General features: G+C 46.6%; 2 protein-coding genes across 7 annotated transcripts in view; both read left to right on the top strand.

Annotated features, from left to right (window-relative positions):
- The window catches only part of LOC128430024 (uncharacterized), a 33,799-nt gene extending 32,019 nt beyond the window's left edge, over positions 1-1,780 (top strand). For all 6 annotated transcript variants that reach the window (XM_053415941.1, XM_053415942.1, XM_053415944.1 and 3 more), the window contains 6 exons: positions 70-172; positions 281-403; positions 497-748; positions 844-960; positions 1,048-1,169; positions 1,270-1,780. In XM_053415941.1, coding sequence (XP_053271916.1) covers positions 70-172; positions 281-403; positions 497-748; positions 844-960; positions 1,048-1,169; positions 1,270-1,344 — 792 coding nt within the window. In that variant the 3' untranslated portion in view covers positions 1,345-1,780. The remainder of the gene's footprint in view (positions 1-69; positions 173-280; positions 404-496; positions 749-843; positions 961-1,047; positions 1,170-1,269) is intronic.
- A 2,855-nt stretch (positions 1,781-4,635) lies between these two features.
- Positions 4,636-14,789, top strand: part of dysf (dysferlin, limb girdle muscular dystrophy 2B (autosomal recessive)) — a 40,458-nt gene continuing 30,304 nt past the window's right edge. The window contains exons 1-22 of the mRNA XM_053416312.1: positions 4,636-5,204; positions 8,145-8,200; positions 8,463-8,554; positions 9,009-9,114; positions 10,207-10,330; positions 10,429-10,685; positions 10,777-10,905; positions 11,000-11,062; positions 11,159-11,209; positions 11,299-11,329; positions 11,492-11,607; positions 11,710-11,836; positions 11,913-12,016; positions 12,099-12,167; positions 12,314-12,357; positions 12,523-12,605; positions 13,422-13,537; positions 13,786-13,899; positions 13,993-14,170; positions 14,287-14,411; positions 14,541-14,647; positions 14,737-14,789. The exon at positions 14,737-14,789 is cut by the window's right edge and continues 143 nt beyond it. Coding sequence (XP_053272287.1) covers positions 5,132-5,204; positions 8,145-8,200; positions 8,463-8,554; positions 9,009-9,114; positions 10,207-10,330; positions 10,429-10,685; positions 10,777-10,905; positions 11,000-11,062; positions 11,159-11,209; positions 11,299-11,329; positions 11,492-11,607; positions 11,710-11,836; positions 11,913-12,016; positions 12,099-12,167; positions 12,314-12,357; positions 12,523-12,605; positions 13,422-13,537; positions 13,786-13,899; positions 13,993-14,170; positions 14,287-14,411; positions 14,541-14,647; positions 14,737-14,789 — 2,218 coding nt within the window. The 5' untranslated portion in view covers positions 4,636-5,131. The remainder of the gene's footprint in view (positions 5,205-8,144; positions 8,201-8,462; positions 8,555-9,008; positions 9,115-10,206; positions 10,331-10,428; positions 10,686-10,776; positions 10,906-10,999; positions 11,063-11,158; positions 11,210-11,298; positions 11,330-11,491; positions 11,608-11,709; positions 11,837-11,912; positions 12,017-12,098; positions 12,168-12,313; positions 12,358-12,522; positions 12,606-13,421; positions 13,538-13,785; positions 13,900-13,992; positions 14,171-14,286; positions 14,412-14,540; positions 14,648-14,736) is intronic.

The raw sequence follows: 14,789 nt of genomic DNA, 5'->3' as shown, positions 1-14,789 counted from the left end.
TCTCTCTCTCTCTCTCTCTCTCTCTCTCTCTCTCTCTCTCTCTCTCTCTCTCTCTCTCTCTCTCTCTAGTATTTGGTGACTCTAGATGAAGCAGGTGAGGATGAGGAGGAGAAGCCGGACGAAGCAGAGAAAACATCAACATCTGCTAAACGCAAATACGATGACGACACAGGTTAGTGTTACCTTGAAAACCACAACTCTTCACCTGTAAACATCTCATTGGGATATTATGTGTTTTAGGTCAAACTTAATTTTTTCCATTTTCTTTGACCTGTTATAGAGGAGAACGTGAACTTTGTGACGGTGGATGAAGTGGGAGAGGTTGAAGAAGAGGAGGAGGAGGAAGAACATAAAACTCCCAGGACAAGAGGCCGAGCCAAGAAGAAAACCAGAAAGACGCCAGGTAACACAACCTCATACGTCTGCATCATTTAATTAAACACACAAGTTTTGTCCTGATTAAACTAAACCAAGGTTCGGTTTGTTTTCACCACAGTGAGAAAATCTGCTCGAGGGAGGAAAGTTGAGGCAAAAGATGAGAGAGAAGAACAGGAAGCCGGCTCCTGTGTGGCCCCGCCCACTTCCCTGGACGCCTCATCGTCCCCGGACAAAGATCCTTCATCGTTACTGACTGACGGGCAGCAGGAGATCCAGAAGGAGGAGGAGGAGGAGGAGGAGGAGGAAGGAGCGCACCCTCCTGCTGTGGAGGACCTGCAGCCTGGGGGCCTGGAGGCAGAGGAGGAGAAAGGTAAAGAGAGCTGAGGACACACTTCTCTCTGAGCTGTGTGAGGTTGCGAGAGAGAGAATAATAATCTGTTTTGTTCTTTCCATCCTCTTCTTCAGTTGTGAGTAAAAGGAGGAAGGAGATTGTCGGACCTGAAGCAAAGAGATCTCGTTCTCAGTCTCCTTCGGTTCCTAACGACTTCAAGCTGCCGCCATTCAGAGCCAACCATCCCCTCGGTGAGAATCACACAGTTAATATAAACTTCACCAGATTGAAATTGTTTGATATGGTTTTTATGTTTGTGTGTTTGTGTTTCCCTCCAGGTCAGGAGTTCGTGGTCCCTAAATTCGGATACTTCTGTAACATCTGCCGTGTTTTCTACCTGAGTGAGAGCAGCGCCAAGGACGTTCACTGCAGCAGCAAGGCGCACTACAACAACCTGCAGGTACACACACACACACACACACACACATAACACAAGATGTGACACAAAGACACACACACACACACACAAGGCCTGACATGGTTTGTGTTCTTTTGTTCAGGCACACTACCAGAAGCTTCAACAGAATCCATCAGGAAGTTCAACACCAAACTCTCAAGGCTTCATCTCTGAGTGATCCAGATCCAGATCCTCCTCTCACGTCCTGTTTGCACTCGTGTGTGTGTGTGTGTGTTTGTTTGTTTCTCAGCAGGATTGTGTGAAATCGACTCAACCGGTTTCTGTGAAACTTGGTGGGACGATTGAAAATGGGCCAAGAAAGAACCGCTTTAATTTTCAAGTGGATCCGAACACCTTCATTGTGAGATGAGCTGTTTTAAAAATGTATTTTCACAAATTTCCCAGAGAATAATTCTTTAATTTAAGTTGCACAGAACAAGTGAGTAGAATCTAAGCCTTTAAGTGTTTGTCCGTTTTTATGCACATTTTTTTTACTTCTAATTGAATAAACCTGAGTTAGAAATTCAAATTGTTTAATCCTCAGACGTATTCTGGGGACTGATATTTGTGTGTGTGAGCGATTTGGCGCAGATTCAAATAAAATCTTGATCTTGTGGAATGTGGTTTCTTTAGCTCGACACGTGTGTGTGTGTGTGTGTGTATTTATAAATGTTATTCAGACATGAACAGACTTGTAATAAGATAATATTAATATAATATAAAGAAAAAGCCAATTTTGGCCAAAAGTAAATTTTGTTTCCATAGCTTCCTGTCAACAATAGATAGAAAGTCAATAATTTAAATGTTTTGCTTTTGTTTTCTTCGACTGCCCCCCCCTATCCCCCCCGTCCCATAAGTGCACATGACATAACTGAAGCCTTGTGAGTTTTCACTATAAATAGACGAGCAGCAGAAACGTCCCCCTGTCGGCCCACAGCCTCGGCTCATGAACACCTGCTGGGTTTTTCATTTTCAATTTCGCTGTGGTTTCATACTTTGCACCTTTTCTCTGAGAGAATTAACAGACGGCCTTAAAGTCAGTTTGTGTGATAAAGAAAGTTTTAATCTTTAAATTCCTTCACTTCTCTTTTCCCTCTGGTCTGTTGAAGCAATTGGTTTAATCCTTTAGAGACGTTTAAACTCTCAAGTCACATGAAGCGTCTTAAATCTCACTGGGCTGCAGGTCAGTTAATGTCTCAGTGATTCTCAACAGACCGACACAGACGTTCCTACACCTTCTGGGTTGTGTAGGGGGCGCTCACGAGGCAGTCCAGAATTAATGTGGTTCTACGGAGCTGTAGCACTGAAATGTTTGTTTGTTTGTGCCCCTTTGTCCAGATCCCCACCAAAATCGTATGACTTCTCTCCGGACCTATATCACATCCTTCCACCAAGTTGCGTGGAAATGCGTTGTGTAGTTTTTGTGTAATCGTGTTCACAAACAAACATTCAGGAGTGAAAACACAAACAGTCAGCGGCGTCACCTGATTCATCTGTTCATATTTCCCTTCAAAATAAAATCCCTTTTAAATATACAGTACGTGATGCACTTCTGCCTCCGACTGACTGTCTGAACAAAACTGCATCAACTGACACATTCTCCCCGACACACACTCATCCTTTGTGTCTGTGTGTGTTTGTGTTTGTGTCTGTGTGTGTGTGTGACCTCATCACGTGTTGGTTTAAGTTGGCAGGGTTTGGATTGTTCATTGTGTGAAGGCATTTGTGACCTGAATATACAGACCGCTGTGTGTGTGTGTGTGTGTGTGTCTGAGGGAACCTTAACCTGTTCATGTGTGTGTCTTTAACTGGTCCAGGATAAGGTTTTGGTTGGGTTGTCCACAGTCCCTGGCCCTTTAAACCAGTTGTGATTAAATGGGCTGTGTGTGTGTGTGTGTTGTGCATGAGTCAGCCAGTGCACCTTACTTAGTGTGTGTGTGAGAGAGGGAGTCAGGGGTGTGTGTGTGTGTTAGAGAGACAGCTGAGAGCTGCAGCTCTACCACTCGCTCTCTCTCTCAGTCTCTATTCATTCTCTGTGGCTCTCGTCCTTTTTCTCTCTCTCTGTCTTTTCTGCTGTTTTTGATCTGTGATCGTCTGGAGGAGATTTTCTCGGATGCTCACATGGACCTCACTGCTGTGTGGATCTGACAGACCTGTGTGTGTGTGTCTGTGTGTGTGTGTGTGAGCCATGCTGCGTGTGTTCATCCTGTGTGCAGAGCGTCTACACACGCCAGACGACGACATCAGTGATGCCTACTGCCAAGTCATCTATGAAGGTAGAGAGAGAGAGAGACTGTGACACTGACTGAAGAGAGAGAGAGAGATGTCAATATGAAGTTTGTGTGTGTGTCTTTTTTAGGTCTGTGTGTGTGTTAGTCTGTGGAACAGCTGAGAGGTTATTATTGGAAGCCTCGGCCTGTCAGCTCTCATGTCTTCCTGTGTGTTTGGGGTGGGGCGGAGAGAGAGAGGGAGGGAGAGAGAGAGAGAAGAAGAGGTGATGATGGAGAATGTTCACATCAAAAAATCAACCTCTTTTTATTTAAGAGTGAAAACATGAGATGGAAAGTTTATTTACACTAAATATGGAGACTGTGTGTCTCTGTTTGTCTGTTAGTGTGTCTGTGTGTGTCTGTGTGTGTCTATGTGTGTGTGTGTGTGTGTGTGTCCAGTAAAGCAGCGCTGTGTTTATAGTTACCAGCACAGTTTACCCTCTGGGATTCTCTCTCTCTCTCTCCCTCATCCATTCATCCACATACCACATTTCATTTCCCTTCATACTGTGTCTTGCAGTGTTTCCACCACAGTGCAGAACATTACAGTAGAGACACAACCACACACACACACACACACACACACACACACGCAGCATCCAGCTGACTGGAAAGCAGAGTTGATGAATATGAAACTGAAACAAACGATGACTCACGTGTCAATCAAACTCCCTCGTCCAGAAGAGGGGAAAAATAAAACTCATTTATCCCTTAAAATGAGGGAGGGGGGGGACTTACAGAAGGTTAACTGTCAGTAACCCAGTGGGGGGGCTGTCTGTCATGCTTTGTGTCTGTAGGTGTGTGTGTGTGTGTGTGTGTGTGTGTGACCCTTGTTGCCCCCTTGTGGCTTTTTGAATTCTATACTCAAAATCTTAAAATATCAGTTGAGGCCTAAAAAAAACAATCGTCCTGAAATCCTTTAAAGGTTTTTGAATTCAGGGAAAAAACTTCAAGGTCCTGAGGTTCTAACGTTTCACTGGTTCTCAGTCTGAAACCTCAGTTAGGTCCCATTTAACAGATGTTAAAGTTCAGTTTAAATCATTTCTCAAGTTTAAATCAGTGGATAAAAAGCACAAACACAGATTGACTGTGTAAAATAACCTGACTAGAGGAGAGAGAGAGAGAGAGAGAGACAGAGAGAGAGTGTCGAGGCCGAGCGAGGCGAGGATGCAGGAAACCAGGGGGCACAACCAGGAGATAAGAGAGGAAAGGAGCTCAGGAAACGTGGAGATTTCCTCTGGATGTGAGGTGTGTGTGAACTCCCCACGTCCTCAGTGAGACTCCGAGGGAGAAGGACACGTCTCCTCTTCGGACAAAGAGCTTTTATTTTGTAGTTTCAGGACATAGCTGGTGTGAGACAAAGCAGGGGACACTTGTATCTGTGGATTACGATGCTGAGACGACACGAGGACTTTTAAGTTTTTTAAGTTTTCACTTCAGAAAACAAATTTCAAACAGTTTTATCTTTTTCTCAAAGCACCGATATTTCTCCTTTGTTGGTCTGCTGAAGGCGTTTTGCCCCCTGGTGGTCTGTGGTTGTACAGTTTTTGGTGGTCTCTGGTTATTAGCTCCCTCCGGTCATGTAACCTACCCCCCGCCCGCTCGCCCTGGACCTCACCCGGTGAACCCACTCGCCTGGACCGGTTAATTCAGCCTCGCAGGTTTCAGTCTGTGGACTCCCCCGAGGGTTCGGCCATGCTGCGTTGTGTCCTGCAGCGAGCCAACAACCTGAGGCACTCGGACCCGCTGGCCGGTGTCAGCTTCAGAGGTAAGAGGGTCATGGGGGGACTAGGAAACAAGGTAACGTGGAACAGGTAGTGAAGCTTTATCTTTAGCTCTGGTTTTGGTCTCCACCACCTCGTCTCTGACTGGGTACAGTGGATCGTCAGGGTCAGAAACTCCCGATGTCGCCAACGACTGTTTCCCACTCGACTGTTTGAATTACAGTTCACGTGAATAAAGATTTAAAGTCGTAGATTACTAAGCCACCTCCAACAGGTCGACTTCCACGTTCTTCAAAGGCCCTGATGGAGCTGAACGTAGGTGGCGCTCTCCCTCAGATTGACGTGTGACTCTGGATCAGCGTCATTAGTCGTTTTTTCCACCGGTTTTGTTGTTGTACTTTCCACAAGTCGGTGTCTGCCTCCTCAACAAGGTGAGCGCTGCTCTTCACTTCCTGCCTTTGTCCCGGCCGGTTTCCTGGTGCCATCACACTCAGGCTTTACCTCCGAGGACCTTGTTACCACAGCCTCAACTGGAGGGTCCTGAGGTCTAACACCTCCAGGGCCCAAAACCCCCCGAGTTCATTATGAGGATCTGAATAAATTAGATTCATGACATCACTCGATGGATTGATGGTTCCTCTGTTCTGCATTTTACTGCCTCAAAATCTTGTATCAAGGGAACTGGTCTTAAAACAACTTCCAGTTTATTTGAAACCCCTTCATTTCACAAGAAACTCATTGAGTATATGAACCATCATAGAGTGGATGGTCTAGACCAGTCTGAATGCACAGGACTGATGGGCTCTGAGGCTTGTTGAGGAATTCAGAGACACGGTGATGTCCTTTTATAGAAGTGAGAGATGATGAGAGTCCGACGCTGTGGGAGGAGACAGAAACGTCTCAGAGAGAAAAGAACGTCTGATTGTTGGAGAGAGAAATGTTCCCAAATCAGATATGTGGGTTTTTCATCCACTCGTTCCTCCACCGAGTCCCAGCAGCACTCCACGATCATCTCCTTCTTAAAGCAGGAATATAGAAGAAGAAGGAAAGTGTTGATGAACAAAGTAGAGATAAAGAAAGTAGAACAGATAGACATTCACCTGCAGAGGTTTGGGGAAACACTTTCTCTTTGTGATGGTTGCACCCCCGACAGTTTCATCATCTTTCTAGAAGCTTCTGATCAGAAGATTCAACATCTTTGATTCAAACTCTCCAGTTCCTCAGGTCTATCAGAGGCTTGATTTGGACTCACAGTGGTTTTCAATATTTAGGAGTTCACACTTTTAGAGAGTTTATGTATTTCATTGACCCCCCCCCCCCCCCCCCCCCCCGTGTGGGTCGGTGGCTGCAGCATGTGTGTATGTGATTAAATGTGACTCCATGTGCTGGAGGCAGGATATCCGAACGCACTGTTGTTATTGGAGCCGAAAGTGTTGTTCTTTGTCAAAACAAGAAATAATTATAACCTGTAATCACACAAACAAACACACACACACACACACACACACACACGACCACCAGCACCGTAAAATACCATCAATGCTCACAGGTAGCCAGGTTAGCTTATTAGCATAGCTAGCTTTAGTTTAACCTCTGGTTGTTTGTGTCCGAATCCGACCCGATGTTTTTCCCGATCACAGGAGCGAGACAACGATATTTCTGAGTTTTGGGAGTTTTTGTACTCTTTCTCGTGGTTTTGTGTATTTGTTGTTGTTCCTGTTCTCGGTAAAGTCTTAAATTCTAGTCCTAGTTACAAAGACCTGAACTGGCTCAGTTGTTTTGAAGCAGTTGTCTTTTAAAATCTGAGCAGTAATTACCAGGCTTGTGTTTTACAGCTTTAAAACTCAAACATCTCCTTCTGTCAAACTGACACAAACAGCACCAACCGTCTAAACTTAGCTGGGGGGGGGGGGGGTCACAGTCTGTTCTATTCTGAGCAAATGACAGAACCGGTGCCAAGCTGAACCCGGCAGGAAGTCAACACTGTACCACCGCTGCTGCGTCCGAGATGTAAATCAGATATCAGCTGCTGACACACACACACACACACACACACACACACACACACACACACACACTTTGACGTAATGTATTCCCCAGACACTTCTCCTACCCTTAACACACACACATGCACACAAACACACCAAAAATGTCTTTCTCTCCATACACACACGTTAAGAAAGTTTGTTTGCTTTCCTGTTTTTCCCATTGAGAACACACACACACACACACACACACACACACACACACACACACACACACACACACACACACACACACCTGAGGAAGTGTACCTCTGTTCTTAGGAGTTGTTTAAAAGGCCTCCACCCTTCCACAGAAGGGTCAGAGGTCACGTTACAGTGACGATTGTTGGAGGTGATTCAAATGGTGCTCGACAGCCTGTGTGAACAATAGATTTTTATTCTTATTTAAATATTCAATTATATTTTAGTTGCAAAGCATCAAATCACAAACCCCATTGTGAATTTTGTACTTTCTGATAAAACAGGGACCTGTTTTTATCAATATGTTGTTTCAGTCTAAGTTTTTCTATTGTTTTGTGTTATTTAGTTTTTTTTTCCAGTTGTGATTCTATTGAAAGATGAGTCACAACTGAGTCATTTCTAAAATCAGACAATCGCTATTGTCTCTATTTCCATTTATCTGGAAAGAAGGTCTGTGTGTGTGTGTGTGTGTGTGTGTGTGTTGTAAATAATAAATCCTGACAGTTTATTGGTTCCTTCTTACGTCCTCACATCCTGTCAGAGTGTCCGACAGAGAGGAAATCAGAGCTAAGACCCTTGTGTTACACAGGAAGTCACACACACACACTCACACACACACACACAGTAAACAATGTGAGACTTTTCTAAACAAATTAAAAACCATTTAATCATCATTTAAAGTGTCTGTGGATCCGTCCAGGTCCAGTTCATGGTTCAGTTCTGTTCGTCCACTGACTTCCAGTCTTCTGTCTTCCTCAGGGTCCAAGAAGAAGACGAAGGTCATCAAGAACAACTCGAATCCCGTCTGGAACGAGGTTCGTCCGGCACACGTTGGGAAAATACACCAATTATGAACCAAGATTAACAAACTGATGTGTGATGGAGAAGAGCTCCACAGTTCAACCGAGCCCTAACCCCCCCTCACGTCCTCATGACCCTTCCCATCGGCCTTGTCTCTGCTCCTGCTGCTTCCTGAACCTCACCACTCTGGAGAATCTGATTTATTTGTCAGGATTTATTCCCCTAAAATCCCAGTTTCACGTTTCTCCTCCACTTTCCTCTGGTTCCCTCCCTCAGGGCTTCGAGTGGGACCTGAAGGGGATTCCTCTGGACTCCGGAGCCGAGCTGCACTGTGTCGTCAAAGACCATGAGAAGATGGGGAGGAACAGGTACGAGCACATGAGTCCAAACCCAGAATACAACCCTGCTCCTCCGGTCAGTGAGTTCTCTCCCAGCTCAGGAAGTGAGATAAGAGCGCCGGGCACAGACAGGGGGCGTGGCCTGAGGGCCGGGGGAGGGGTTATTTCTGGATGGCTGCGCTCCATCAAGATGTCAGATGTGTCGTCCAGAGGGCAAAGGGCCAGACTTGAAAGAATCCTCTCATCCTCTCATTGTGGTCGTTGTGTTTCCACCAATTCACCCTCGGCTGTGTTGAATGATTCTGTGATTGATTCATTCAGACCATCGAGGACGCCATGTTGTCTCTGCTCTTTGTTTGTGAGCAGGATTCAACAAGAACTCCTGAACCCATTGTCGTGGAAATCTATCATGAGATCTGAAATTGGTTTGTGTGTGGATTACATGTAAAACTACAACATGTCTCTACCTTCACTTCCTGTTCAGGTTCCTGGGAGAATGTCGACTCGCTCTCAGAGACGTGATGAACTCTCCCAGCCTCGCCGCCTCTTTCACCATCTCCCTGCTGGACACCAAGAGAAACAACACGGGGGTGGGCACACACAGCACAGACACACACACACACAGCACAGACACACACACACACACACAGCACAGCCATATTAATCTACGGCCTCATTGTATCACGAAGGAATGACCAATCATAAATCACTCACAGTTTCCTGTCTGGACCTGAAAATAGAATCAGAGTCACACACACACACACCTCCATCGTTCTGTCCTGTGTCTCCAGTCATGAAGCCTCAGACAGAACTTTAGAGTCGCACACACACACACACACACACACACAAATACACACACACACACACACACACACACACCTCCATCGTTCTGTCCTGTGTCTCCAGTCATGAAGCCTCAGTCAGAACTTTGAACATGTATACACAGAATTTATCAAATTTATCCACACACACACACATCGAGTCACACACACACACACACACATGCACGTACAGATGAGCACACACCTTGATGCAACACACACCTTCAGTCGTCTTCTGTTTTTTTTTAAGTCTGACATGAAATAACGTTCTGTTTTGAATCCTCGTTTCCTGAAGCCAAAACAAAGTCTTCCTCTCAGTGTCGGAGCCGATCTGATTGTGTTTCACACACACACACACACACACACACACACACACACGCAAACACACATTGTACCTACTGTAACATAAACACAACCTCATCACCTCAGACTGTGTGTGCTTGTGTATGTTATGTGTGGTCCAAAAGAAACACAAATGTACCTCTACACTGAACTAGTGTGTGTAAAGGTTGCTTGTGGTGATGAAGCCTTTGTCTAAACAGATCTAATTATCACTAAGTTGTGTTTTCCTGTTGAAGGAAGCTGCAGACGACTTCACCTCCTGTTAGAAACATTATGAACCTCGTGTGTGCAGCACTTTGAAAAATACAGTTACTGGAAGTTTGAAATAGGATAAAAACTAATAGAGTATAAATTGATTAGCATTAGATTGTTTGCCAAAATAAATAAATGGCTTTCACTCAAAAGTGTGATATGAAATCCCTGGCGCTCCCCTGTGAGGCTGGATACTCCATCGTACAGCACGTCAGGGATTTGAACCCAGAACCATTCCTTTAATGTGTTTCCATGTGTCTCCATCAGGCCACGCTGACCCTCCAGGTTTCCTACATCCCTCCTCCAGGATCACTCCCCCTCTTCCAGCCTCCTACCCAGCCTGAGGTCTACTCCCACAACAACCCCAGCGTGGAGCTGGACACTGTCACAAGTGAAACGACCTGAAAACATCAAACTAGAGAATCTCAGTGTCAGATCTGTCAGCTTTGTCCTCAGAGACCAGTTTGTTAACGGCCAGTGTCTCTGCAGTGATTTCTCTGGACACGCTGGGTGAGGAGGACACGGAGAGTTTGATGATGCTGGAGCCTCCAGAGGACCAGGGGCAGGACGATGGACGGTCCATGATCATCGTGGGGCCTCAGGGGCTCCCGGGCAAAGAGTCCCCCCCCAACCACACCCCCAAGCGCTCGCCTCCGTCCTACAACGCCCAGGGGGGGCTGAGGAAGAGGAGGAAGGGATCCAGCCCTCAGCAGAAGCCTCTGGCCAACAAGCCCCAGGACCTGCAGGTTGGTTCACCACATCACAACGTGTGTACGACGACTTGTTGTTGTGTGACATGTTGTGTCATCGTCTCTGTTCACACGTCCTCGTGTCCAGGTGCGCGTGCGGGTCATCGAGGGACGACAGCTGCCGGGCATCAACATCAAACCTGTGGTGAAGGTGACGGTCTCCGGGCAGACGAAGAGGACTCGCATCAGAAGTGGAAACAACCCCGTGTTTGATGAGGTGAACACAAACACACAAACACACAAACATCTCATCATCATCAGGAAGTGATCAACGTGGATTTTGAGGCTCTCACGTGTTTTTCTGTCCACAGACGTTCTTCCTGAACTTCTTTGAGACTCCATCAGACCTGTTTGATGAACCCATCTTCATCACTGTGAGTCTGAGTCATTCCACTGAGTCACACACTATGGATCTTGTGTTGTTTATTTGTGTCATCTGTTGTGCTCATTGTCTCTCTCTCCTCCTGCAGGTGTGCGACTCTCGCTCTCTCCGGACTGACGCTGTGATCGGTGAATTCAAGGTGAAACTTCGTCTCCGCTGTTTATTTATTAACGTAAAAAATATGACGTCTGAGAACAGAACCTCTAAGATAATTATGATTATTCACAGTTGGATGTCGGCACCGTCTACAACGAGCACAGTGAGTTTATCTTCATTTAAGTACATGTGTGTGTTTGTGGTGATTTGTACTGTTGTGTGTCTGCGATGAGCTAAGTCCATATTTAGTCTTTAAATTTGACTTATCATGGACTTTTCCTTTTTGGTTCCATTAAGTTCTTACGTTAAATCTCTGACCCTTTAGGACACTGCTTCCTGAGGAAGTGGCTGCTGCTGTGCGACCCTGACGACCTCTCCGCGGGGGTCAAAGGTTACCTGAAGGTCAGCCTCCTCGTCCTGGCCGCCGGAGACGAGCCCCCGGTGAGTCTCTGATTGGATGAAAGAAGCAAAGTGGAGGGAGCTCGGACCCAATCACACGTGTGTCACAGTAAATGAACGTCCACTTGTCCGTCTGTGTCCCAGGCTGATAAACGTGAGTGTGTGGAGGACAAAGAGGACATCGAGGGAAACCTGCTGCGGCCGGCGGGTCTGTCCCTGAGAGGAGCCGCCTTCACCCTGAGGATCTTCAGGGCCGAGGATCTGCCGCAGAGTGAGACATCTCGTCTTTGTGTCTTTTATGTCTCGTCCCTGACAGAAGAGTCTGATCCTTTATTCTCCGTTCTCAGTGGACGACGCCTTCATGGACGGGATGAAGCACATCCTCGGGTTCGACAGCAACAGGAAGAACCTGGTGGACCCGCTGGTGGAGATCAGCTTCGCCGGCAAAACCGTGCGTGTGACGTGAAGCGGCTTCGAGGACATGGATCCGTCCAATCAGGTCTCTGAGTTCCTGTCTTCTGTTTTGTCTTCAGATCTGCACCAAGATTCTGGAGAAGAACGCCAACCCTCAGTGGAACCAGAGCCTGGCCATGCCCATCAGAGTGAGACACACTAAACATCAGCTTTAAATCAAGATGGACGACAAGACGGCCCCGCGTCCTCCATCTTTATTAATACACACTTTATTATTACACTTATAAGATTTGATGCTTTTTATACAGTGAACGTTTTCTTTTTCCTTTCCCAGTTTCCCTCCATGTGTGAGAAGATGAGGATCAGGATTCTGGACTGGTGAATCCCAACTGAGACATTTTAAATCTTTGTCATATAAAATTCATAAATTAATACTTATAATAATTGATATATAATAATTTGAGCCCTGTCACCTTGGTCCTTGGTGTTGTGTGGTTGCTTTATACATTTTAAGAGCTTGTTTTTTTATTTGTCGTCTTCCAGGGACAGAGCCAGTCACAATGATGTCATCGGCACCACCCACCTCTGCATGTCTAAGATCTCCGCCCCCGGAGGAGAGATAGATGGTGAGTTACTGGTCTGAACTGGTGTGAACTGGTGTGGACCCAAGCATAATGGTTTGGACTAGAATCGGCTGGATTTGAATGCACTGGGGCGGATGTGTGACCCGTTTGGTTTGATTTTGAGTCTTTGTGGGTTTTTGCTACCGGGCCACTAACCCGAACTCCCCCTGGATCGCTGAGTCTCAGAGTCTAACTTCTATTTTCTTAGTTTTTTCGGCTCTTTCATTTCTTCTTCCTTCCATCACATCTGCAGCTTGGATGCAGATGTTTGCTAACATCACAACGACGGCTGTGTTTGCAGTTGTGTTTATTTTTAAAAGTTGCACCTTTCACAGACGCACATTTATCTTCAATAACAACTTCCTCTGCTGTGATGGAAACCCTGAATGTGGTCGTTTCTCTCACAGCAGATTATTGATTTGAAAACAGGTGCATGAGTTTGCGGTGACTTTTCAGGATTGTTTGTGGCGTTTGTTGCCACGAGCATCGGTTTTGTGTTTGCGTGGCGTTCAGAGACATCTGTTTCCTTTCTGTCTGACTTTGAACCGTCCTTCCTCTCTATGCATCCAGATGACTTGACTCCCCGGACCGTCCAACCTGGCAGTACGTCCTCTCTACACATCTCTCATTTTGTACCAATCAGTTCTTCTTCTCAAATCCGCCTTTTCCAATCAAAGCTAAATTCTGTTGAAACCTCTCAGTGTCTGATCGCGTGTCGGTGGAGGAATCATGAAAATCCTGTTTATTTAAAATTTCTCTTCAGTTCCACGTTCCACCGAGTCGATCACAGAACCCTGTCTCCTCTTTGTGTCCCTGCAGTCGACGACAGTCTCGGTTTCCTGCCGACGTTCGGCCCGTGTTTCGTGAACCTGTACGGCAGCGCCCGGGAGTTCACCGCCTTCAACGACCCGCACGAGAACCTGAACCTCGGAAAAGTAAACTCCACCTTCCATTTTCCTTTTTATCTACATACAAGTATTCATTCCCGTCATTGTTGGGTCAAAACACAGCCTGTAAAGAAAGATTGAAGATATGACAGCTACCGAAAGTGCAACGTGAAGCCAACACCCCGATATTGCCCCCTGGTGGCTCGATGCAGTATAGGTCATAAACCCTGGACCAAACCAAAAGGTTATCTTAGCATTTAAAGATCCATGAACTCTAGACTTCCTCTCTTCCTCAGGGGGAGGGTGTAGCGTACCGAGGACGAGTTCTAGTTGAACTCACCACGAAGCTGGTGGACAAACCGGAGCAGAGAACTGAAGAGATCCCATCAGACGACCTCCTGGTGGTGGAGGTGAGAGAGACAGAGGACGTTAACCTGTCGATGTAGAAAGACACACCGTCCGACCATCCACCCGTTTTTCTTTTCTTCTCCTCCGTCCTACAGAAGTTTCTCCGGAAGAGGAAGTTCTCTCTCTTCGTGGCGTTCTACTCGGCGACGCTCCTCCAGGACGTGGACGACGCCGTCCAGTTCGAGGTCAGCATCGGAAACTACGGGAACAAGTTCGACTACACCTGCCTCCCCCTGGCCTCCACCACCCAGTTCAGCCGGGCCGTGTTCGATGGTACGTACGTGGGTTCGAATCCCAGCTGAAAGGTCGCTTACATTAGTTATAAAACTCTGAAAAGCATGTGTGTCTGCGTGTGTGTTTGTTTGTGTGTGTGTGTGTGTGTACTCCAGGTTGTCACTACTACTACCTCCCGTGGGGAAACGTGAAGCCGGTGGTGGTGGTGTCTTCAGAGTGGGAGGACATCAAACCGAGGATCGAGGCTCTCAACATGTTGCTGAGCATCATCGACCGACTGGTGAATATCTATCAATGTGTTTCTGTTCTCATCCGTGACTTTTAGAGCATGGTCTGAACGTGTGTATGTGTGTGTGTGTGTGTGTGTGTGTATGTGTGTGTGTGTGTGTGTGTGTGTGTGTGTCTCCAGGAGGCCAGCCTGCAGCAGGTGCAGCTGGGGGTGAAGACAGGAAGTGACCTGGAGGATCTGGAGCAGCGAGTGGTGGAGCTGCTGGATCAGGTGATCACAGACTGCAGGTGAACACTGTGTATTCTTACTCCCTCACTAAGTACCTGTACTCAGAGTATCCAGGTACTTGTACTTCACCTACGTTGTGTTTCTGCAGTGAGGAGCTGCCCTCTCTCGCCCAGTGGCAGTGCACGACTCCACTGGACCGCT

This window comes from Pleuronectes platessa, chromosome 23, assembly GCF_947347685.1.
Source record: "Pleuronectes platessa chromosome 23, fPlePla1.1, whole genome shotgun sequence".
NCBI classification, from domain to species: domain Eukaryota; kingdom Metazoa; phylum Chordata; class Actinopteri; order Pleuronectiformes; family Pleuronectidae; genus Pleuronectes; species Pleuronectes platessa.
Note: the sequence above shows the minus strand (reverse complement) of the source record. Positions and strands in the feature narration are given on the sequence as shown.